The following is a 24,212-nucleotide window of genomic DNA, read 5'->3' as shown; positions in this document are numbered from 1 at the left end:
GGATTTGAACTCAGGACCTCTGGACGAGCAGTCAGTACTCTTAACCACTGAGTCATCTCTCCAGCCCTGTTCTGTTACTTTTGCTCCTGTCATTTCTTCCTTCTTTTTCCAGCTTGGTCCCTTTTGCTCTTCACTTTTAAGGTGTTCATACTTGGGGGGAGGGGGATGAACTAACAGGCTCTGCCTCCTTACTGAGAGATCTCCCCATCACTTTCTCCTGTTCCTTAATGTTGGATGCCACAGGCATATTTTCCCACCTTTCTATATTTACTTCCTTGGTGATTTCATCCGTGGTGATGATTTTACACATTACCCTATAAAAACTTCCAAGTTCCATTTCTAGGCCTGCCTCAGCTCCCACTCCCAGCTCTAGAAGGCATATTCCCACCAAAATAGTTGTTGTGAAGTGATTCCAGGCTTTTAGAACCTTCGACAATTCCCTACCTTAACAGCTGCTTTTCAGATATTCTTTAGGTTAGCACCCCTTAGGAGTCACTAGTTAAATATCTACCAACTCCCTATTAATATGTTCCTGTTATCAAAAGAGACTGGAATGAGCTAGCCAGAATGTTTTTAATCCCCCCCAATGAATGAATATTACCTTTTTTTTTTATAGCAATGTACTGTTTTCTAATTCATAGATAATATGTTTATAATGGGTATGATTAAAACTACAGAGCACCATTCTGCTCTACTTCCTAGTAAAGAACTGGGCTTTTTTTTTTTTTGGTTTTTCCAGACAGGGTTTCTCTGTGTAGCCCTGGCTGTTGTGGAACTCACTCTGTAGACCAGGCTGACCTCAAACTCAGAAATCCGCCTCTGCCTCCCAAGTGCTGGGATTACAGGCATGCGCCACCACTGCCCGGCTTAAGAACTGGGCTTATATAGGTAAATGTAGCAGGGGAGTGTGAAGTTGTTCAAGACCTATCTCTTCTGGGATGCTTTGGCGTGTGGTAATAGTTCTGAACTTCTAGTTTCTGTTTGTGGGAATCATAGAAAGTAGAAGGAGTGTATGTGGCCTTGGAAAATTGTACTTCTCAAATTTGGAGTCGATTTTTTTTAAAGTGGATACTTGTCTATGCTCATGATTTGTCCCTTTCTCCCATATTTAGAAGTAATGCTGTGAAGGTATTTGTTCTGTTTTTAATAATAGATCACTAGAGATAGGCCTATCTTAGCTATATAAATGTGTAAGAAGCCTGAAAACACTATATTTACTTTCAAGAAATTCATGCATTTAAGCAATGATTTCCAGATTTCCAAATGGCTGGCTATACTGACAAGAAAAGCATTTCAGGCTAGAAGAGGGGTGAAGGGTCAGGGTGATTGCTGCGCTTCTACAGGATCTTGAGTTTGGAACCCAGCACTCATATCAGACTGTTCCCAGTTGATTGTAATTCCAGGTCCAGGGGAGTCAGCATCCTGTAGGGCTCTGAGGGCACTCACTAACATATATACTATAACTATACATACTATGACTATACATACACACATACTAACATACGTATATGTATAAGTATACATACACACAGACAGGATGGAAATTACAGCAGATAGAAGGTGGCAAAAGGAAAAGTTGATAAAGTTGAAGGTAGAATAATAAAAGCTTGCCAAGTTAATGAGTGGAGGGGGGTACACAAATGAGCATAGCTGTTGGCCGCTTTGAGGCCAGCTAGTCTATAGCTAGGACTACACAGTGAGACCCTAATCCTCTCCCTCTCCAAAATTCATTAATCTATGTTGTTTACTTATTGTGGGGTGAGTAAGTGCTGTGCCATGGCTCATAAGTAGAAGTTCTCCCCTCCTATTCTGTAGGCTCCAGGGTTGAGTGGGTCAGCCTTGGTAGCAAGTACCTGACTCACTTAGCTATCACCAGTCTGTGAATTTTAAAAGTGTAGTCTTGAAATGGGTAAACCTTTTCTAAATGGGAAAAAAACCAAAGGTCATAAAAACAAATATGTGAATTGTAAAATTTCCTCATTGGAAAATTGCTGTACAATTGAATATAATTTAAAAAAAGATATCTGATATGATAGCAAGTGTGTGTATATGTATGTATAGGTGTATATGTATATATATGTGTGTGTCTGTGTCTGTTTATCTATCTATCTGTCTGTCTGTCTATCTATCTATATCTATCTAATCTATCTATCTATCTATCTATCTATCTATCTATCTATCTATAATTTGCAGAGACAGCTGACTACCTGGACAGCCCCCTGTTCCTCAAAATATTGAATGTTGAAGTATCTGTCTTCAGGCTTCTGGCCCAGAACCATCTGACAGCCTTAAGTAAAGCAGGAATTATGAAGGACTAGTTTACTCTGTCTTGGCAGACTTAAGCTGTTGGTTATCCTGCCATCTTGTGTCCTTTCCTGCACAATATTTTTTGTCTGTATTAGCCCAGTGGCTACCTTGCGTCAACTGAAGCAACTCCCAATGGAGGTTATGATGCTCAATATCTTCTTTGAAGTGGTATGGGGGTACTGTCAGGAGCAGACATGTCTCTTAGTCAAAATTGTTATTAATAATGAAATGATTTTAAATGTCATATTCTGTGGATTTCTGATGCTTTTGAAGATTATATAAGGTATATTTATCTGAACTGTTAAACCTTGACCTCTCTTAGTTATTTCTAATTGAATAATAATGAAAGCACCTTATTATAATTAAATCAGAATCTAATATGACCATGAGTTTACTATCTGGCCCTTAACTCATATTACTTATTCAGTTTGTAATAGTAGCTATTAGAAGGATTGGGTCTAAGCCTTGTATTCTTAAGTGAGTTGCACAGGCACAGTGACTATCTAAGAGTAACAACTTTAATCTCAAATTTTGTATCAATATAAGAAATTCACACCAATGAAAACCTTAAATCTGTATCAATATATAGATTCTGTACCAGAGTAAAAAATTATAACTTCGATTTTGCATCAATTATAAAGATTTCTACCAATGTAAGATTATGGCTATACAATGTTTTGTTTAAGAATAAATTTAGTAATCCATTCCATATATTTCCTCCCTATTCAAAATTATGGCCATTTCCGAATTATCCTTTTAAATGACAACCTGTCTATAATTTATAAAATAACCATAACTAGACACCCGAACCCAAGGGATTAGGATGATGACTCTCCACAACTGAATTGGATAATGAAAAATTTTTAAGGGGGTTGGGGAGGGATAGGAAAATTAGAAAAATTTGTTAGACTTAAAGCTAGCTTTAGCATCTGTTATCCAGTCTCTGTATGCTTAGAAGGCTCAGGGTTTGACTGCAGTTCTGGATTCTGTCTAAAAGGTGGATGAACTGAGTCCATAGGGAATTGTGTGTGCGCACATGCGCGTGTACACACACACACACGGTCTTCATGTTATAAGGGAAAATCTACCATCAGGAATTTTCCCTTGAAGTATTAATCTGTAAACTTTTTGTTTGGGTATATATTTGTGTGTGTAGTTGGGGGGAAATGAACTCACTAGCATACCCTGCTTTTTTAAAGTTTGGTTTGTGGGGAATGAACTCATTAACAGACTATCCCTGGTCTGCAAACATTTTTTTTTCTTAAATCTAGCCTTCCTCATTTCCAAAGTTACCTCTAATGAATTATAAGTCATTTAGGTACACTATTAGGAAATGTTTGTCAATAGGACACTTTTAATCTGTAATTCTTGAAATTCTGTAGTGTTGATAATTAACATATTTTATTGTATCCTTTAGTACTTGTAGCATAAACAAGATTGTTTTCATGGTTTAAAATTTTACATGTAGAAATGCTTGTTTAATAAGAACACATCAGCACTAGCAAACTTAAAGCATTTATTTAGCAAATAATATTTTCTGTAAGTTACACATTGTGTAAGGTACCAGTGAGATACAGCTTGTTTTACATTTCACTTCAGCTAATTTGTTAGGTTTCATTAGATACATTATTAGAGGTTGATTTCATATTATCCTTGTAACTTTTGTTTGGAGTGATTATTGTGTCAGTATTTGTAACAGATCACAGACTCCTCCTAGGGTATTATCATTAAAAATGGTTGAGGCCTTGACTCCATGTTCTCTTCTGATGCTGGGTATTTTTGTTTCCCACCCCCGACATACCCTCTAGGAATCACTTTAAAAATATCAGGCTGGGTGTGGTGGCACCTGCCTTTAATCCCAGCACCCAGGAGGCAGAAGCTGGTAGATCTCTGTGAGTTCAGGGTCAGTCTGGTCTACATAGTGAGTTCCTGGACAGCCAGAACTGCTTAATACAGAGACCTTAGCACTGCCCCCACATTTGTTGTAGTTGTTTTATGTATATGAGTGTTTTTTATACCTTGTGTACATGTAAACATCAGAGAATAGATCCCCTGGAACTGGAGTTCTCACAAGCTAGTGTGGGCCCTGAGCTCAGGTCTCTGCCAGGGCAGCACATGCTCTCAACTGCTGAGCCATTGGTCATCCCCAGGCCCATTCTACACTCACCTCTGCCCTGCTTTGTGATGCAGGAGAACCTCCAAGAATTGCCTTTGTTGTCCTTGTGTTTGTTGACTTTTAGTTGAGTTTAGTCAAATTTTAGGGCCTTGTAGGCTATTGGATGTTGGGTCCAGAGGAGAAAAAAATTGGGTTTTTATTCCTTCAAGTGCAGTTGGATATCACCTTCCTTTGTGCTTTTGCCTATGGGATGGCAGTAGCTTAATCTTCTTTGGTTTTTCATTTTTAACCCGATCACTGACTTTCTAAGTACACCCTTTAGTTAACTGTTTGAGAATTCCTTCCCCTTCCCCTTCTCCTTCTCCTCCTCCATCTCCTCCTTTTTCTTCTTTTAAGATTTAACTATTTTATGTGCCTTGGTGTTTTGTGCCCGTGCTTGCAGAGGTCAGAGGGTATCAGTTCCTCTGGAAATGAGTTACATGGACAGTTATGAACTGCTATGTAGATGCTGGGAATAGAATGTGGGTCCTCAGCAAGAGTAGCCAGTGTTTTTAATTGCTGAGCTAGCTCTCCAGTACGAGCTTTTTAAAAAACAAGGACAGTGAAATCTATGTGGACTGAGCCTTCTAAGACTGTAAGATGCTTTGTTTAATTTAGTATTTAGATCCCAGAGCTCATTTTTATTTGAATCAGTATTATGAGTGTTAGTTAGGTGTTTCAGCTGAACTGTTCAACTTATATAATTTTTCCAAAGTGTAAGAAAACAATTTGTCAAATTAAATACATTCAAGTTGTGTCAGAACAAACTAATCAGAGAACTAGAGAGATGGTTTGGAGGTTAAGAATCATTCACTGCTTTTCTAGAGGACTCCATTTCAGGTCTCAGCTCTCTGGGGGATCTGACACCCTCTGTCAGACACACACACACACACACACACACAAACATACAAACACGCAAATCTTAAAAGCAACAAAGTAGTACTTCTACTAGGTCTTTAGGATATGGCTTTTCTAGGTGGTACAAACACCTTTGTTTTGAAGCAGTTCATCCCTCCCTTGCTCTGTCTCCCTCCCTTTTTTTTTTCTTCTTTTGAAATAAGAACTGTAACTCTGGTTGTCCTGGCACTCAGCTATGGAGATCAGCACGGTAGTGAACTCACTGAATGCCATCTATCTCAGTCTCAGCTGACCCGTTCTGGGTTATGTTTAATTCCTCAGTTCCACACATTCCTCAAGAGATAAGAGAATCAAGGGGAGAGAGTACAGACGCTGGACTAGAGGTTAGGAAAGCTGTCTGACCTGCTTCTCTGGGTTGAAGTGCATTAAAAGGTCAGGGCACCAGTGTTCCTTCGCTCCTGATGAAGCTCATTCTCCAGCCAGGTTTTTAAGACAGTGAAAGTATATACAGCAGTTGGTGATGTTGGAATTGTGCTAAATGAGGAAGAGACATTTCTTACTGTAATTAACAGAAGTGACACTTCTAAATGAAAGCACATAGCATAGGCCTCCTTATATTCACTCTGTCTCAGGAGCTAGTCCTTTAGTGTCTTTAGTTACTGGTCCACACTTCCACTCTTAGAGGAAGGATCTCACTAAGTGGATGATAGATAGTGATATCATGGAGGTTGCGTGCATTAGGGTTTTCCAGAGGAACAGATTCTACAGATACATAAAAAGACTTTTTTTAAAAGCAGGAATTGGCTCGTTCATTGGTTATGAAGGCAGAAACATACACCATGATCTAGTGTCTGCAAGCTAGCTATTGAGAAAAATTGGTATAGTTCCAGTCCAACTGTAAATGTTTGAGAACCAGAGGATCCAGTGCTGTGTAAGTTCTGCTCTGCGTTCAGACGGCTTGGAAACCAGGAGCTTTTGTGTGCAGAAGTGGGAGAAAGATAGATATAGCTCAAGTGGAAGGCAAACTCCTTTTTTCTTTCCTCTTTCCAGGACTCAGTGGATTAGTTGATTGAAAAGGGTGATCTTCTGTACTCAGTCTGTAGATTTAGATCTAGTTCTCTTACAATCAAAGTTCTTCCCACTGCTGCTTTTCTTCATGGTATCAATATTTTGTAATTTACCAAATCAGTTGGGAATCTTTCTGAGCTCTTTATCATTTGTTTTTATTCTAAAACAGTTAAGTATTTGCCGTGCTGTGCAAGCACCTGGGGTGGGGGAGATAAAGAGAAATTTAAATCAGTCGGGTGGTGGCGGCCGGGCGGTGGCGCACGCCTTTAATCCCAGCACTTGGGAGGCAGAGGCAGGTGGATTTCTGAGTTCGATGCCAGCCTGGTCTGCAGAATGAATTCCAGGACAGCCAGGGCTACAGAGAAGCCCTGTCTCAAAAAACAAAACAAACAACCAACCAGAAAACAAAAAAAGAAAGAAATTTAAATCATAAAGCTGTCAGGTTGCACAGGAAGAGGTGTGCCGAGAAGGATAACTTAGTAATGCTAACCACTTCAATGAAGAAAGCTGGGTTAGGATATCCAGCAGCAACCCAAAGAACAAAGAAAATTCCTTTTCTGAACTTTGGGGGTGGGAGTCTGAATTTAGAGGGAGAATGCTCTAGTAGTTTAGTGAAGTACTAGATGGATATAAGGCTGTAATTTTAGAAGCTAATTCTGTCGTCCCACTCTACTTTGGGGCTACTACATTTTAAGAATTTAGTAATTTAGGAAGGTACCAGATAGGGGAGGCATGGCTGATTTCCTCTCCACAAGGGCAGCATCTAGGACCTAATGAGGTATATGTGTGTCCATGTATAATAAATATGTGCATGTGTGCCCACATATGCATGTAGAAGTTGGAGGAGGACATTCAAGTTCTGAAGTGCAGTTTGCCGTATTCCTTGAGATAGACAAGGTCTGTAACTGAACTTGGACTTAGGCTGGAGCCCAGCAAGTCCCAGAAATCTTGTCGCTACCTCTCCCTGCCCCAGTTTTGGGATTATAGGTCAAGTAGCCACACCTAGCATTCTATAACGAGATCTAAATTCAGGTCCACATGCTTGTGTAGCAAGTGCTCTTATCCAATAAGCCATCTCCCCACCCTTTTTGATCTGGTTTAGTTTTGAGACAGGGTCTCACTCTGTAGCTCTGGCTTTCCTGGAACTCACTCTGTAGACCAGGCATTTCCACCTTCCTGAATGCTAGGATTAAAGGTGTGGCGTGTACCGCCATGCTTAGCAAGACCTAGGACTTAGTAGATTGTATTCTGTATTAATCCTGTGGGCCTTGTTTAGTCTTGTAAACGATGTTTGATGTAATTGGAGTATGTGTGCACAAACACACATACACACACACACATACCTAGGAGGTCTGATAATGAAACCCCAAATCTGATCATTCATGAATTTCTGATTTTTCATCTGTAAAATGAGAATAATGAAAAATATTTGTGGCTAAAATTTATGAATTGCAAATCATTCAGGAAAGAAAACTGGGCTGCTTGTGTTCCTGTTTCTGGAGTGGTAGGATGAAACATTGGCTGTATCTTCTGAATTTGCTGTTACATGGGGCTCTTCTTAATCTTGTTCATGTGGCTTTGCAAGATGGTTCCCTTTGTTTGAAAAAGGTGAATTCTGTATTAGGCTATCATTTGCTAGAATTTCTCAAAGATGCCCCTCTATGTCTTGTGAAAATTGAGTTAGTTTAAGACAGAATAACAAATAAGTGTTATGAGTAAAGGATAATAATTTAAATCGAAATATGGATGTTTCTTAAGATCACTAAAGTTCATATGGGAAGTATGTGTATCTTGTTAATAGTAATAATTTTAATGTTTAGCACCCAGAGGGCAAAGTTTCAGCTGTGAGAGTAGCTAGTGTGCTCGCCTCGTATGTATGAGGCTCTGGGTGGGATCCCCAGCACCATGTAAGCTGAGTATGTTGCTGCACACCTATAATGTTAGCACTTAGGAAGTGGAGGCAGGACAGTCAGAAATTTAATAAGGTCATCTTCAGCTACGTAGAATCCACCCAAGTTCTTGTTTGATGTAAAAAGGCATTCCCAGTTAATGTAAAGAAGGTATTCCCAGTTAGTCACGTATTTATAGATAATTCCCTTGGATCGTTTCTACAAAGGATAGTCATTAGGTTGTGTAGATTTTAAAACATACATCTTGGGACTGGAGATGTAGCTCAGCAATGAAAGATACTTACCTCTCTAGAAGACTGGAGTTCCCAACACACACACACACACATACACACACACACACATACACACACGCACACATATACACACACACACACAATTATACAAACATATCTAATTTAAAAAAAAAAAAAAGAGAGACAGACACATGGTTGCTTTCAATCCAAGCACCTGGGAAGCAAAGGCTGGTAGTTTGTTATATGTTAGCTAGAGGCCAACCTAGACTATAGTGATTTCCAGGCCAACTAGGACTATATAGTGAGACCTTGTCTCATAAAAAACTAACCAGCCTGGTGGTAGGGGTGTGCACCTTTAATACCAGCACTCCAGAGGCAGAGGCAGAGGCAGGTGAATTTATGAATTTAAGACCTGCCTGGTCTACAGAGTGAATTCCAGATTAGGTGGGGCTGCATAGAAAAGCCCCAAAACAAAACAACCCCCACACAACTAACTAACTAACTCACTAACTAAATAACTAGATAAATATATATATATATATATATATTAGGGAAATTAAAGCAATCTTGCTGCCTCTGTAACATAATGAGAAACAGAAAACATGGTTTCAGTTGGGGGCAGAAGACAACTTAGAGGAATTTGTTTCTAAGTGAGGGCATTTAACAAATAGCAGCCAAATCGTAGAAGAACATTTTAAATGTAAGAGAGAAGGTGAATACCACAAATTGTACCCTGCTACTTTGCAGTTGTCATTTCTCAGCATTCTGTGTGTGTGTGTCTTTCCATAGCTTACATTTAAATTGTAGTTTGTTCATTTATGTCCAGTTGAATAATTAAATGTTATTTTCTTGTTTTACGTGGAGATTCTGTTGTTTTGCTTTTCTCTCCCTTTTACTAACTATACAACAACAGATATATTTATTTGTGATATGTATTCTTACTTAATATGAAGGAAGAACTTTATATGTATGGTCCCTGGGCTTAAGAATATATATTTCTGTTTAATAAATAATGCAGATTAGCTTCCCCACATTGTACCAGCCATGAGGCGGTTCTTTCACTGCACTAGTATCAACCCTTACAGCTTTTGTTTGAATCGAAGAAGACCACAAATGGTAGCTCAGGTTTGAATTTGAATTTTTATTTTTTTAGTTGTGATTGTTTTTGAATTGTGTTTTGGGTTTGTTTATTTGTTTTTTGTAATTCTCAAAACTACTGCTAGAGGCTTGGTGTAGCTCTCAGATTATATTTTTTATACTGCTGTATAAAATCTACTTGTATAGTAAGAAAGCCTATTTTGTTAAACATGGTTCCTGATTTGTTGTGTGTGGTCTTGTGTAGGAGTACAAATGCTGGATGTCTGTGTTAGTTTCCAGAGCAGTTTCCATCAGACTCCTCCCATTCTGAGAGTGCTCCCTCTGAGTCTGGTCCACCTCTGACACATCTTGTAGGTGTGCAGTGGCCTCTCTGCACATTTAAGCTTGCTTGTGTAAAGTGCTTGTTATGTCTCTGTCCACTTTTCTTGGGGTTGTCTGGGTTGACGTCCTTGTACGTGCTCTTTGACGGGACACTCTGGACACTGCTCTTTTATTAGCTGGTTGTGGCATGTGTGTTCTCCCAAACCTTTAACACTTAGTAAGAAAGTCTCTTGACTTACATTGTTATTATCCACCTTTGATTTTATGATGAGCATTTGTGATGGTCTGTGTAAGAAATCATCTTGTTGAACTATTCTCCTCTTTGTCTCCTAAAAGCTTCTTTACATTTAGATATGTGAAGTTCCTGTAACTGATTTTTGAAAATTTACTTTCTTATTATTGTGTCTTTTTATATTTACATGACATATGCTGTATGTATGATCCGAGGGCAGCTTGGGGGAGGGAGTTTCCTTCCACAGTGTGCGTCTCAGGAATAAAACTTGGGTCATTAGGCTTGTGTGGCAGATACTTTCATGGGGTGAGCCATAGGTCAAATTCCTGACCCCCTCACAAATAATTTTAAAAAGACCATTTCTGATGCCCAACATTGTCCCCTTTGTTAAAAATCAAATATACTATGTGAGGTTTTTTAAAGACTGCTTTCTGTTCCATTAGTCTGTTGTTATCATAATAACATACCATATTACCATAATTCTGAAATTTTTAATAAGTGATTGTTTTTGGAATGTAATAGACCCAGAAGTTTTTCTTCAAGATTATCATATAGGCTTTTTGTGTTTGCGTGTACATTTTATTTCCAAGTAAAACTAAGGCAGTGAGGAATCATTTAAGTCAGTGATAGCTGATAGATTTGATTATCTTAGCTAATCAGAGTTTATCTAAGACTTTTTTGTTTGTTTGTTTGTTTTGTCTCCCCCCCCCCCCCACAGGGTTTCTTTCTGTATAGCCCTGGCTGTCCTGGAACTCACTCTGTAGACCAGGCTGGCCTCGAACTCAGAAATCTGCCTGCTTCTGCCTCCCAAGTGCTGGGATTAAAGGCGTGCACCACCACTGCCCAGCTATCTAAGACTTTTATAATGATTGTTTCAGCTCAAGTGTAGAAATTATTTTATTAGGATTAAAGAATGTCCTCATTGCTATTTCAGCATTCATTGTATATTTTCTTATAGGCTAATGACTTTAATTTTTAAGCTGATGTTAATAGAGCATACTTATTAAATTTTTCGCAGAGATTATAAAACCATAAACATTAAAATACATTTTGTTTTTTAGGACATCTGTTTCAACAGTCTTCTCTTAAACTTTTTCAAGATTCTCTGAAGAAGCCAATGGGATCTTTTTTACATCATGACTTAATCTGAATTCAAGAACAAGAAATAAGTTTTATTTTTAAATACAATGAAGGGCTGTGTATGAACATTGACTCTGACTCAGTTCTGATGAGCATTTTAGACATGAGTTTACATCAGCAAATGGGTTCAGATAGAGATCTTCAATCTTCTGCTTCATCTGTGAGCTTGCCTTCCGTCAAAAAGGCACCCAAAAAGAGACGACTTTCAATAGGCTCTCTCTTTCGGAGGAAGAAGGACAACAAACGTAAATCAAGAGAACTCAATGGTGGGGTGGATGGAATTGCAAGCATTGAGAGCATCCATTCTGAAATGTGTGCTGACAAGAACTCCATTTTCTCTACAAATACCTCTTCTGACAATGGATTGACTTCCATCAGCAAACAAATTGGAGACTTTATAGAATGTCCTTTGTGCCTTTTACGGCATTCGAAAGACAGATTTCCTGATATAATGACATGTCACCACAGATCTTGTGTGGATTGCTTACGACAGTACCTAAGGATAGAAATCTCTGAAAGTAGAGTCAATATCAGTTGTCCAGAATGCACTGAACGGTTTAATCCCCATGACATTCGCTTGATATTAAGTGACGATGTCTTAATGGAGAAATACGAAGAATTTATGCTTCGACGGTGGCTCGTTGCAGATCCTGACTGTAGGTGGTGTCCGGCTCCAGACTGTGGGTGAGAACATATCATTTGGCTTTTCTTAATTTGTTCTTCTCTGGGGATAAAATAAGAATTTTCTTGTAGTTCTGTTAAGAACAGTCTTAACATACCAAATAACTTATACACTCAACAAACATTTTGGGTATATACCATATTAAGTATTAAAAGACAGAAATCCTAACTTGTTTTTATATTACCTATGTTAAATTTTCACTTGGATTTTGTGAAAACAACTCCAAAGATGGTAGGGATCAGGATTAAGCTATAAACAAATTGGATTTCCCCATCCGTGGGCAGTTTTTATTGGAGAATTACAGAATGTTTGTGTTAGGGTTATTTGTTGTCATAAATAAATGACCCTTCTGAAAGGCATTTTATACCACTGACCCGTGTGTTCATGTCTATGTGGGAACATCTTCAAGTCTCAAGATTTGGTACACACTGGAGTTAAATAATTCATTTACTCCAAGTTCTAAATGGCATGTCATTTTCTCAGCATTTAGAATAAAATAATTGTGCATATGTATTTGACTATTGTGTAACAGCAGTCTACAAGTCATGCATGTATTACCTTCAGTTGTCAGAACTAAGAAAAACCAGTTATATGCCCTTTATATAACAGCAGTGATGGGGAGAAGGTAGCTCAATTGGCAGAATTACGGATATACAGACAAGGGTCTGAGTCTATCCCAGGATCCATGTAAAAAAGCTAGGGGGGGGGAGGGGAGGGAGACCTGTAACCCCAGGCTAGGGGGCAGGTGGTAACAGGTGGGTACTCAGCTCTTCAGCCAGCCAGTCGAACTAAAGTAAGTGGAGAGTTACCGAATAAAGACAGCTAGTATTAGTCTCTGACTTCACATGCATGTGCCCCCAAGTTCTGTGTGTGTGTGTGCATATCCTTCACTTACCATGTACAAACACATAAAAGACTACTAAATATTAAAAGCCAGGAATAGTAAAATTTAACATACCATTAGTATACCATACATTATATAAATAGAGTATGAAAACCCTGAATTTTTATATTATTTCAATATAGGTCCAGGAAAGGCTTTGATGTGAATTTATCAAATTATAGTTTCAGAATTCATTGCTGGAACCAAACTAATTTTCAAGAACTTGTCAAATAAGTTTTCAGATTTTATATAGTCTACATTCCCCAATTTTAAAGAAAACAGTTACATATTTTCTGTGGGTTAATCTATGAACACATAATTGTCTACCATTGGTTACTGTGTGATATAAAACATTAAAAACTTAGTTACTAGCCACCCGGTGGTGGCGCACGCCTTTAATCCCAGCACTTGGGAGGCAGAGGCAGGAGGATTTCTGAATTCAAGGCCAGCCTGGTCTACAGAGTGAGTTCCAGGACAGCCAAGGGCTACACAGAGAAACCTTGTCTTGAAAAAACCAAAAAAAAAAAAAAAAAAAAACAAACAAACAAACAAAAAAAAAACTTAGTTACTTAATAGTTCATGATTCATTAATTATATAAAACTCAGATACAATCTAGTATCAGATTTGAATTATGTTTTCTGATACTAAAGAATGTCTATTATAACAAAATCTTACATTAAAGATACTATGTAAGGGGTAAAGGGTGTAGTTCAGTAGCTAAAGTGCTTGCCTCATATGTATGAGGTTCTGGGTCTAATCTCCAGCACCATGTAAGGCTGAGTATGTTGCTGCATGCCTATAATGTTAGCACTTAGGAAGTGGAAGCAGGACAGTCAGAAATTGAATAAGGTCATCTTCAGCTACATAGTAGATTCAGAGCCAGCCAGGGCTGCATAAGCCCCTGCCTCAAAAATAAAAGTATATATATATGTATGTATGTATGTATGTATGTATGTATTATGTATATAAGTAAGTAAGTAAAAAGAGGATAACTCCTAAACTAGGCCAAGGGTAGCTGTACTTCCAGGTATAATGATGGAACCAAACTCTGGGATCTATGGTGAGTTATACTCAATGTCTAGAGAAATGGCCTTCATTTTCTATAACTTTCAGATAACTTGAGCAAGAGACTGTATCCTATTTAAACAAACAGCTTAGATGTGATTGTGTCACTCTTGACCCTATAGATCAGTTTGCACAATATTTTCACTGGTACAAAGATTTGCAAATCATTCTCCTAAGATTATATTTTGAGATGGACATTTTACCTAAAAGAACCTTTCTAAGCATCATTGCATCTAATGCTACTGTAAAGCACAGAGAAATGGGTCTATATATATCATGTAGAAGAAGAATGTGGATTTCTGAGTAACTTTCATGGAACCCCAGGTACCCACAACAAAATGAGAGAAGATTAGAGGTAGTTATAAAAGAGAAAGAGACGAGAATGTGCATGGGTTGTTTACTCACTTGCCACAGTATGTATTAAAACTGAGTACACCTTACAATAAAGACATGAACACCAAGAGAAACAAAATAAGGGGAAACAAATTTGTGATGATTATGTAAATTTACTAAAGAGTTATCCTTTGTTAATTTAGCTATACAGTAAGTTGGTGTTGATGATTGTCAATAGTCTTAACCACAAAGGACCGAAAACTAGTTAGGATTCCTTTACTTTTACATTATCGTTTGTACTGGCTCTCTAGACGTTAAGAACATATTTTATATGTAGTTGGTAATGATACAAGTGTTACTGGCACTGTATAGAAAACTTACCACTAACATAAAATTTGTATGCATAATTTGAGCACCATGTGAATGGATGTTCGGATCTAATGGGAGTCCTCTGCAAGAGCTGCTAGTGCTCTGAACCACTGAGCTGCATCTCTAACCCCGATTACTGTCATTTTCTAAACAGATAAACAAACAAAATGGCTGTCTTGGCATTAGCCTCCCTGCAGAGTTTGTCTGATCTCCCATTCTGTTCCTCTTCTAGCCGCCTTCATTTCTGTAATAAAAGATAAGATATAGAAGAGGTTTAGAATAAAATGTCTTTAAACTTTTCACTGAAATTACTCTTTTTATATAAAAACTTGACTTTAAATCATAGATATTTTAGAGTTGAAAATAAAATATAGATTCTTTTCACCACCCCTGAGACTGCAGTGAATTAGCCATTCTTTTTTTTTTAAATTTAAGTATTTATGAGTGTTTGTCCTGCATGTAAATCTGTGTACCACTTGTGTGCAATGCCATGTGTGTAGTGTCCACGGAGTCCAGAAGAGGGCATCAAATCTCCTGTGCCTGGAGTTAGAGACCATTGTGAGCTACTGTAGGGATATGGGTGCTGGAAATATAACCTAGTTCCTCTGTGAGAACAGCAAATGCTCTTAACTGCTGAGTCATCTCTCCAGCCTCTCATTGGTTATCTTAAAATCCAAGGAAATGAAATTCTAAATTCCCCTTGTTATTTAAATTGTTATTAATTCTGTACTATTTCAACAAATTCTCTCCCAGAAGTACAATAGAATTTAAGGTGGAAACTTTGAGTTTGAAGAATGCGATGCTTGAGGAAGCAGGAAATTAGAAAGAGAGGAATGGCCTGCTTCTTCAAGTCTTGTACAGTTATGCAGATAGTCTTGAAATTTTATACAATCTTGGTTATGATTATTAACTTAATTTGTTGCCAGTAACAAGAACATCAAAACTCCCCTAACTTTCCAGGAAATGTTTGGTATTTTAAAACCAAACAAACCAAAAACTTAGATGATAGGCTTATTTGATGTTGCTCTCAGTGCTGACAGTTTGTCTGTACAGCTGTGCGCACACGTACAGGACTAGAGCTGCTGCCGTGTATCCACACTGTGTATCCACACCGTGCCCAGGGATGAGCCCATCACTGTCATAGTGGGGGAGCAGGGCGGCCGCAGTCATGGTGGAAGGAACGGCTGAGAGCTGGCATCTTACATACAGGCAGCAAGCAGGGAGCAAAGGGAAACGGCACATGGCCTTGGAAACCTTGACGCACCCCTACCCCATGACACGCTTCCTCCAGTTAAGCCTCAGGTGCTGGGTGGGGTGGGGGAGCACGCGCCTTCAGATCACTGCAGTTAGTGTTGGTTTTACCCAGATTTCCCTTTTTATGTGTACTAGCTAATTTATGGGGCTGGATTTAGCTACATAGAATGTTGTGTCAGGTGTAGGTTTGTGTGCCTGCCGTCACAGTCAAGGATATCACAATCTTTTACGCTGCCAGTTACCCAGCTGTTGTTGCCTTACCCTGTCAGCTACCTGAAGAAGCTGAGGCAGGATCACATGTTCAAGGTCTGCCTAATAGCAAGTTCAGGGACAGCAACTTAGTAAGACCCTATCTCAAATTTCAAACAAAACAGTCAAACAAAAAGCCCAGTGTTTTAAAACAGGCAATAATCGCTCATGTTCTAAGTGTTTACTTGCACTCCCCCCAGATCCTTGGCAGGCATCCATCCACTTTCTAAAGCCTCGTCATTTCAAGTGTTATACGCACAGAGGCATGTAGTTTGTAACTTTCTAAAATTGATTTTTTTTAAAGATTTATTTACTTATTATATGTAAGTACACTGTAGCTATCTTCATACACACCAGACAAGGGCGTCAGATATCTTTACTGATGGTTGTGAGTCACCATCCTGGCTCACCATTATGGATGGTTGCTGGGATTTGAACTCAGGACCTTAACTCGATGTAAACTCCTGAGATTACAACTTGTTACTTCTGTCAGTCATTTGATTCCTGTGTAGTCTATGGTGTGTATGACAGTCTAATCATTTGCTGGTTGATGGGCATCTGGGCCCTTTTCAGTTGGGGCTATTATGAATATATCTACTATGAAAATTGATGTGAAGAAAATTTAATTTCTCTGGGACAAATGTCTTAACAGTACCCAAATTTTAAAAATTTTAAATATCAAAACTATTTCCTGAGAGGCTAGGCATGCAGGCCAGCTGTGAATGCGCCGTCTTTCTTCAGCTCCACACCAGAGTCGATTTCATTGCCAGGAAAAGTTCGTCCATCAAGTTGTTATGTCACATTAGAATTGTTTTTGTTGTTTGAGACAGGGTTTTCCCATATAGTCCTGGCTTTGAACTCACAAAGATCTGTCAGCCTCTGCCTCTGAGTGCTGGAATTAATGCACCCCACCCACACCTGGCCAAAATTCAAAAGTAAGGAATTTAGAATTTTTTAAAGGTATTTATATACTTTAATTTATAAACTGTCATTTTTTTATTTTCATGCTGGTTAGATTGTTGCTGTTTAAGAATTTTTTTTATTAATGCATATATGAAAAGTGTTTTCTGAGCATTTTAATTTTTACTGAGTTGCTTTTGTTTTGTGACGAATTTTAAATCATTTTCCTTTTCTTTCAAGATATGCTGTGATAGCATTTGGATGTGCCAGCTGTCCAAAGTTAACTTGTGGGCGAGAAGGCTGTGGAACAGAGTTTTGCTACCACTGTAAACAGATCTGGCATCCAAACCAGACCTGTGATGCTGCTCGGCAGGAAAGAGCCCAGAGTTTACGCTTAAGAACTTTACGTTCTTCATCTATTAGCTACAGCCAGGAATCTGGAGCAGCAGGTATTATGTCTGTATTTCTATACTGTCTGTGTGTATGTGTGTATGGTAGGGGCAAATGAGTGGAGATCAGAGGATAATGTGGGTGTTGGTCCTCACCTTTTGCTTGTCTTAAACAGGGTGCCTTATTTTTTTCTGCTGTGTATGTCAGTAGAACTGCTCTGTGTGCTTCCAGGAGCACCCCGTCCCTGCCTTCCATTTTACCCTAGGAGCACTGGGATCGCAGATGTGTGAGCACTTCTGTGCTTCTGTGTCGGGCTGTGTGTGGTTTCTGGGGATTCACACTTGATCTTCGTGAATATGAAGAAAGTGCTTTCCTCACCGAGCTCTCTGCTTGGTCCCTATCTGACTTTAAAACATAATAGTAACCTATCTGACACATAGAGATTGATGGTGATTTGGGGCAAGGGGAAGATGGGGGAAATGGGGAAAGAAAAGAGTTTATATAGCTCATACTTCCACATTGCTGTCCATTACCAATGGAAGTTTGGACAGGAGAAGGAAAAGGGTGATGCAGAAGCCATGGAGGGATGCTGCTTACTGGCTTGTTCCTTATGCCTCTCCAGCCTAGACTACCAGCCAAAGGATTGCCCCACCCACAGTGGGCTGGGTCCTACCCCATTGATCACTGACAAAATGCCTTAGAGCTGGATCTCATGGAGGCATTTCCTCACCTGAGGCTCTTTTCTCTGTAATGACTCTAGCTGGCATCAAGTTGACATACAAAATCAGCCAGTACAACTGACCCCTTGTCAACTTGAGACACAAACATCATTATTAAGCTATAACCTTTCTTTATTTAGCCTCAAGATCACACTTTAAGAACATAAATAACTTTAAAAGTCCCACAGTCTTTATAAATTCAGACACATTAAAATTTCGGTTCCTCACCATCTCATCTAAAAAAACCTTTGGTCTTACAGTTTGTCCTGCCCACAGAGTGTTTTGGGATCAGAGTCCAAGCATAAATAAACCTCATCAGAGAGACTTCATCTAGCAGCTGTGAGGAGCAGATGCAGAATCCCACAGCCACACATTAGGCAGAGCTTAGGGAGTCCTGTAGAGGATGGAGAGGAAGGATCAGAGGAACCAGAGGGGTCAGGGATGCCACAGAATCAATTGACTGGGACTCATGGGGGCTCACAGAGATCAGAGAGCCTTTAGGGGTTCTGACCTAGATCCTCTACAAATATGTTATGGGTAAATAGCTTGCTGTTCCTGTGGACTTCTAACAGTAGAAGTGGGGGCTGTCTCTGACTCTTGACCACTGCGGGACACTTTTCCTCCTACTGAGTTCTCTTCCAACCTTGATGTGATGGTATGTGCAGAGTCTTGAGTAGTTTGTTATGTCCAGATGATATCCCTGGGAAGTCTGTTCTGTTCTGAGCAGAGACACATGAGCTTATCAGGGGAGAAGAGAGATGTAGGGAGAGACTTCAAGAAGGGGGGGAAGGGAAAACTGTGGTCAGAATGTAGTGTATGAGAGAAGAAACAAATAGTTTCAGTCCTTTAAAATAATTTCTTTTAAAACCCAAACTCTTTCAATTGTGGGCTCCAGTAAAAGAAAAAAAGTCAACTAAATACTTTCCTGCTTCAAGAGGGAAAAATCAGGGCATAGTCACAGTCAAATCAAAGCAAAACCAAACTCCCAATGATCCAGCGTCTAGGATCCACTCATGATTTTCTGGACTACAGCAGGCTTAGGTCACTTCTCTGTCGCTGCCCTCTGCGGCACATACTGCATGTCTTCTAGGGTCTGGCTGGCTCCAGTCCCTTGCTGGGCCTGTTCTTGGTGGTCATCCCACAGTGCTGGCATCTCTGAAACGCTGGCGTCTTCAGCTGCAACTGGGCCACACTTTGACCCATACCCTCTTCTAGGCACTCATCATGCTGCCAGACCTCAGCTTCTATCCATGACTCGTTAGTGTTGGGTCTTCAGCCTGACACTGAGGCTACAGCTTCAACAGTAATGGCCTCTCCTCCTCCTTACAGTGCCAAGGCTCAGCTCTCTTCATGACCACTTCATGCCTTCCAAGCCGTGCTGCCTGGGTTACTCGTACACTGCTAAGCTTGCTTGCCATCACTTGAGGTGCAACCTTGGCCTGTGTTCCTCTGGAACACAGCTTCTCTGTGTGCTCAGGGAACACTTCCCAGAAGATTTCACCTCAGTGATGCTGGTCTCTTCTTAATCACTGCTAATTTTTTAGCTCCAGCTAGCCAGCACCATTTGTCCCAGAAATTCAAAGGTTTTATTTCAGTGGTGCAGGTCTCTTGTTAATTGCAGCTAACTCTACAGCCCCAGCTGACCAGAATGGCAGAATCTTAATTCAAAATGGCAAAGGTCTCTGACACTCTTTTTAAACTTTTCTCTGACGCTTCGTAAGCCAGGCCTCCATCTGCATTGCTCTCAACCTTCTTATCTCCCCGCTCCTAAAGCCTTCTCACTGAGCTCTTTAATACTCAGTGGTCCATCCAGCCCCAACTCCCACATCCTTCCACTGTCCTCCCCAAAACTGGTCAAGGCTGTCACAGCAAGCTCTCATTATCCTGGTACTAACTTGTCTTAGTTAGGGTTTCTGTTGCTGTGATGAAACACCATGACTAAAAAGCAAGTTGGAGAGAAAAAGGTTTATTCAGCTTACACTTCCATATTGCAGTTTACCACAAAAGGAAGTCAGAATGGGAGCTCAAAAAAACCTGGAGGCAGGAGCTGATGCAGAGGCCATGGAAGAGCCCTGCTTCTTGCTTGGTGATTTTTAACTTCAAGAGTATTCATTTACCATTATTACCCACTTTCCCTTTACTGCTAAAACATTTTAGCCAAATGGTGGTGGTGCACACCCTTAACCCCAGCACTTGGAAAGCAGAGGCAGGTGTATCTCTGTGAGTTCAAGGCCAGCCTGGTTTACAGAGATAGTTCCGGGATAGCCAAGACTACACAGAGAAATCCTCTTGAAAAACAGCAATAACAAAAGGTGTCTTATGTTTCTCCTATAGAAACCTTACTCTCGATATATTCCTCTAATAAACATAGAAAGCGGGCCTAAGGTTGGAAAGATTTTTCTGTCAGTAACAACAAAACAGAGCCACATGACTGTTTACATGACTACAGTCTGTATCTGTTATTCATAAATGCATGGTATATAAAGCTTGTAAATACATTTTTTAAACATTTTAAGTTAATATTTTTATTGACTCTTGAAGAATTTTATGCAGGTATATAATGTACTTGATTGTAGAGAGCCTTATTGAGGTGCCATGCAACCTGGCAGGGACTTTTCTTTTTGGTTTTCTGAGACAGGGTTTCTCTGTGTAGCCCTGGCTGTCCTGGAACTCACTCTGTAGACCAGGCTGGCCTCAAACTCAGAAATCCGCCAGCCTCTGCCCCCCAAGTGCTGGGATTACAGGTATGCGCCACCACGCCCCACATTTTGTAAATACATTTAATAAATAGTAATTTGGAATGTATTACCTGGATTATGTACAGGTTTTTCTGTTTGTATGAAAACTATTATATTTCATTTAAATATTTTGTGAAATAAAAATTTATATATTCAATCTTGGAGTGAGGGCATAAAAGTCATACCTTAGGATGACATACAGAACTTGTAGGTGTCTTTGGGCAGGAAACTAAGTTACCTAGGGATCTGTTCATAAATGTGTATCTCATAAATCGCAAAAAAAAAAAAAAAAAAAGCCAGCAAACCCTTACTTACTGTTCTATAAATTGTCAAATATAAAACAGGTAATATTACATGTTAACAGAATTTTCTTTGTTCATTAGAATTTTAATCCCTAGGAAACATTTTGTCTTTATAGTTCCAACAGAAATATTTCAAAAATATAAAAATTTATAAAAAGAAAAGAAGCCGAGCGGTGGTGGCACACGCCTGTAATCCCAGCACTCTGGGAGGCAGAGGCAGGCGAATTTCTGAGTTCGAGGCCAGCCTGGTCTACAGAGTGAGTTCCAGGACAGCCAGGGCTACACAGAGAAACCCTGTCTCCAAAAAACCAAATCCAAAAAAACCAAAAACCAAAAAAAAAAAAAAAGAAAAAGAAAAGAAAAGAAAAATAATATATTCCTACCAACCCGTAATACATATTCGTACTAATCAGTAATATACTTGTCATATACTTTTATCCTGCTTAAGAAAAAGTCTCTTAAGCTTTACTATGGGTTTAGTATTTTATGTAATATACTTGAGTTTTCCTTCTTATTTGCTTACTGGCTTGTTTGCATTTCCTCTCCTAAAGATTTGTGGCGGAATGCAAAGGCATTAGCAATAGTTATAATAATTATACATAGGGATCCAGAAGGAATTTAGGGAAGATCTGTTCCTGGAGACTTAGCAGTAGCCATTGGTTGTTTCCCTTGGAAATAACTATTACTTTCCTCTGACTGGGGAGGTAATTTTGTTCACAGGACATACATACATGTAGCATAATAGAATAAACTCCAGTCTCCTTTTCCTCTGTGTGACCTCAGCAAGGCATTTGTACCATCGTAAAATGAAGATAATAACAATGCTTATGTCTCTGGGGTTGCAACATTTCTAACTCATACGCATTCTTATAATATTGGATAAGGAAACACCATAGAAATCTGCTAGAGATTTGAGCTTGTGTGAACCATCAAGCTAAATCAAGAAGGAACACTGAAATAGCTTTTGTTATTTTTTAAAATGAACATTGCAAATTAGTTATCTAAGCAAATATTGGGCTTCCTCCATGTAGTCACCATGGGGAGAGTGTATGTAACCATGTTACACTGGAATGCCTTGCTATTGTAACTAGCAAATTCTGCAAAATTCTGTGTTTTCTGGTCATTATTCAAGTGTCATGAGTAAAAGTATACTATTTATTAACATGTTACAAAACGCACAACAGTGCCAAGTTAAAAATCTAGTCATACATAACCAGTTGTATCAGTTTGGCTTGAATTTGGTTATCTGTTGAAATAACCAAAGTTCTTCTATAGCTAAGTAAAACTAATGGTATCATGCCATGTAAGTCAGGGATTTGCGTTCGGGCATGTTTGTGATCAGGTTTCTGATGTTGTGACACAACATTGTTACAAAGTTCACACTCTAGAACTATGCAATAGAGTTACCTCCACCCTCAAAAAATCAAAAAATAATTTCATAATGTTTACTAATTTTACGTTTGTGTTTGCTGCTTCTTAAGCAGATAGGAATAGCATTTCTTTTTTAAATATATGTTGTCTTAGGTGTAAAAGCCAGCTTTTTGTTCTTATCTGTTTAAAATTTGTAATGCAGATTCTTGGAGTTATTTAAATCATAGTTCATAAATGCTTTTTATATTCTAGAAACTAATCACTTATTTTTGTCTGGCTGCTTAGAGCCATTGGTTTGATCAAAATAGCTTAGATTATTAAAATACTAATGTGAGCCTTACTAATTTTTAAGTGATAAACAGCTTTAACCTTACAAGAAACACGAAGAAAACTTGAACTCTTTGATAAAGCAGTTAAAAATTGTGCATAAAACTTGTAGAAAGGAAAGTAGAATATTAGCTTAATGTTTAAGAAGTAATAGCATGGGCTCAGTTATTACTGCTCTTGTAAAGGTCCTGAGTTCAGTTCCCAGCAACCATGGGGTGGCTCACAACCATCTGTAATGGGATCTGATGGTGTGTGTCTGAAGACAGCTACAGTGTACTCATGTAATAAATAATTCTTTAAAAAAATGGTGTGGAACAAATACTTAAACCCAGTGGTTGGCATTGCAAATACATTTCTGAACTGCATATAAGATAGAGAATATAGTTTGATATGAAACCATTAGATAAAAAGAAACCATTAGATAAGTACAGGTTGCTACTTACAGAACAGCTAGAATTCAAAATGGTGGTATAGCTCTTATCCTTTGTTGATGCCCAAGGTTATGTATGACTAGATTTTTAACTTGGCACTGTTGTGTATTTTGTAACATGTTAATAGTATACTTTTACTCATGACACTTGAATAATGACCAGAAAAGACAGAGACCACTCACCAGCAGTCATGAGAATAAGAATGGTTGCATTTATTCTGAAGTTGTTCTCTATGACTTATAGTGTTCTTGGTTGTTGTTATTGCAAGAGAAAAGGGAGTTCCTAGGGATTGTGTACAGTGCCTTAGGTGAATATGAAGTGGCCACTTCCTAATAGTGCCTCTTCCTGAAAGAGCAGCATACAGTTCTGAACTTCCCTTTGTCTTTAGTCTTTGTTCTCACTGCTACAATGTTTGAAAAAAGGTTTATAACCTGAAAATTTAATACAAAGTATATTTTTTTCCATACCAAAACCAACAGTCTAAAATTGCCACTTAATGGACTATAATTTCAAAGATTTGTTGGGTATTGTTATGACTGCTAATGTACTGGAAATCATTTCTATATATTTTATATTTTCTTGTCTCTTTGTTCCTTATAGCTGATGATATAAAGCCGTGTCCACGATGTGCTGCTTATATAATAAAGATGAATGATGGGAGTTGCAATCATATGACATGTGCTGTCTGTGGTTGTGAGTTTTGTTGGTTGTGTATGAAAGAAATCTCCGATTTACATTATCTAAGGTAAGCTTGTGGAGAGAAGTATTTATGTATAACTAGATTTTACACTGTATGTCAGAGTCTTTGTTTGGAAAACAGTATTTTAAAGTAATTTTATTCCTAAGATTTATAAACTATATAAAGAGATGGATTTT

At 38.8% G+C, this 24,212-nt stretch overlaps 1 protein-coding gene across 1 annotated transcript in view; it reads left to right on the top strand.

The window, feature by feature from the left end:
• Nucleotides 1-24,212, top strand: part of Rnf19a (ring finger protein 19A, RBR E3 ubiquitin protein ligase) — a 43,235-nt gene that overhangs the window by 4,779 nt on the left and 14,244 nt on the right. The window contains exons 3-5 of the mRNA XM_052160527.1: nucleotides 11,244-12,006; nucleotides 17,299-17,507; nucleotides 23,937-24,081. Coding sequence (XP_052016487.1) covers nucleotides 11,384-12,006; nucleotides 17,299-17,507; nucleotides 23,937-24,081 — 977 coding nt within the window. The 5' untranslated portion in view covers nucleotides 11,244-11,383. The remainder of the gene's footprint in view (nucleotides 1-11,243; nucleotides 12,007-17,298; nucleotides 17,508-23,936; nucleotides 24,082-24,212) is intronic.

This window comes from Apodemus sylvaticus, chromosome 17, assembly GCF_947179515.1.
Source record: "Apodemus sylvaticus chromosome 17, mApoSyl1.1, whole genome shotgun sequence".
NCBI classification, from domain to species: Eukaryota; Metazoa; Chordata; class Mammalia; order Rodentia; family Muridae; genus Apodemus; species Apodemus sylvaticus.
The sequence above is the reverse complement of the archived record's forward strand: the minus strand, read 5'-3'. Positions and strand labels throughout refer to the sequence as shown.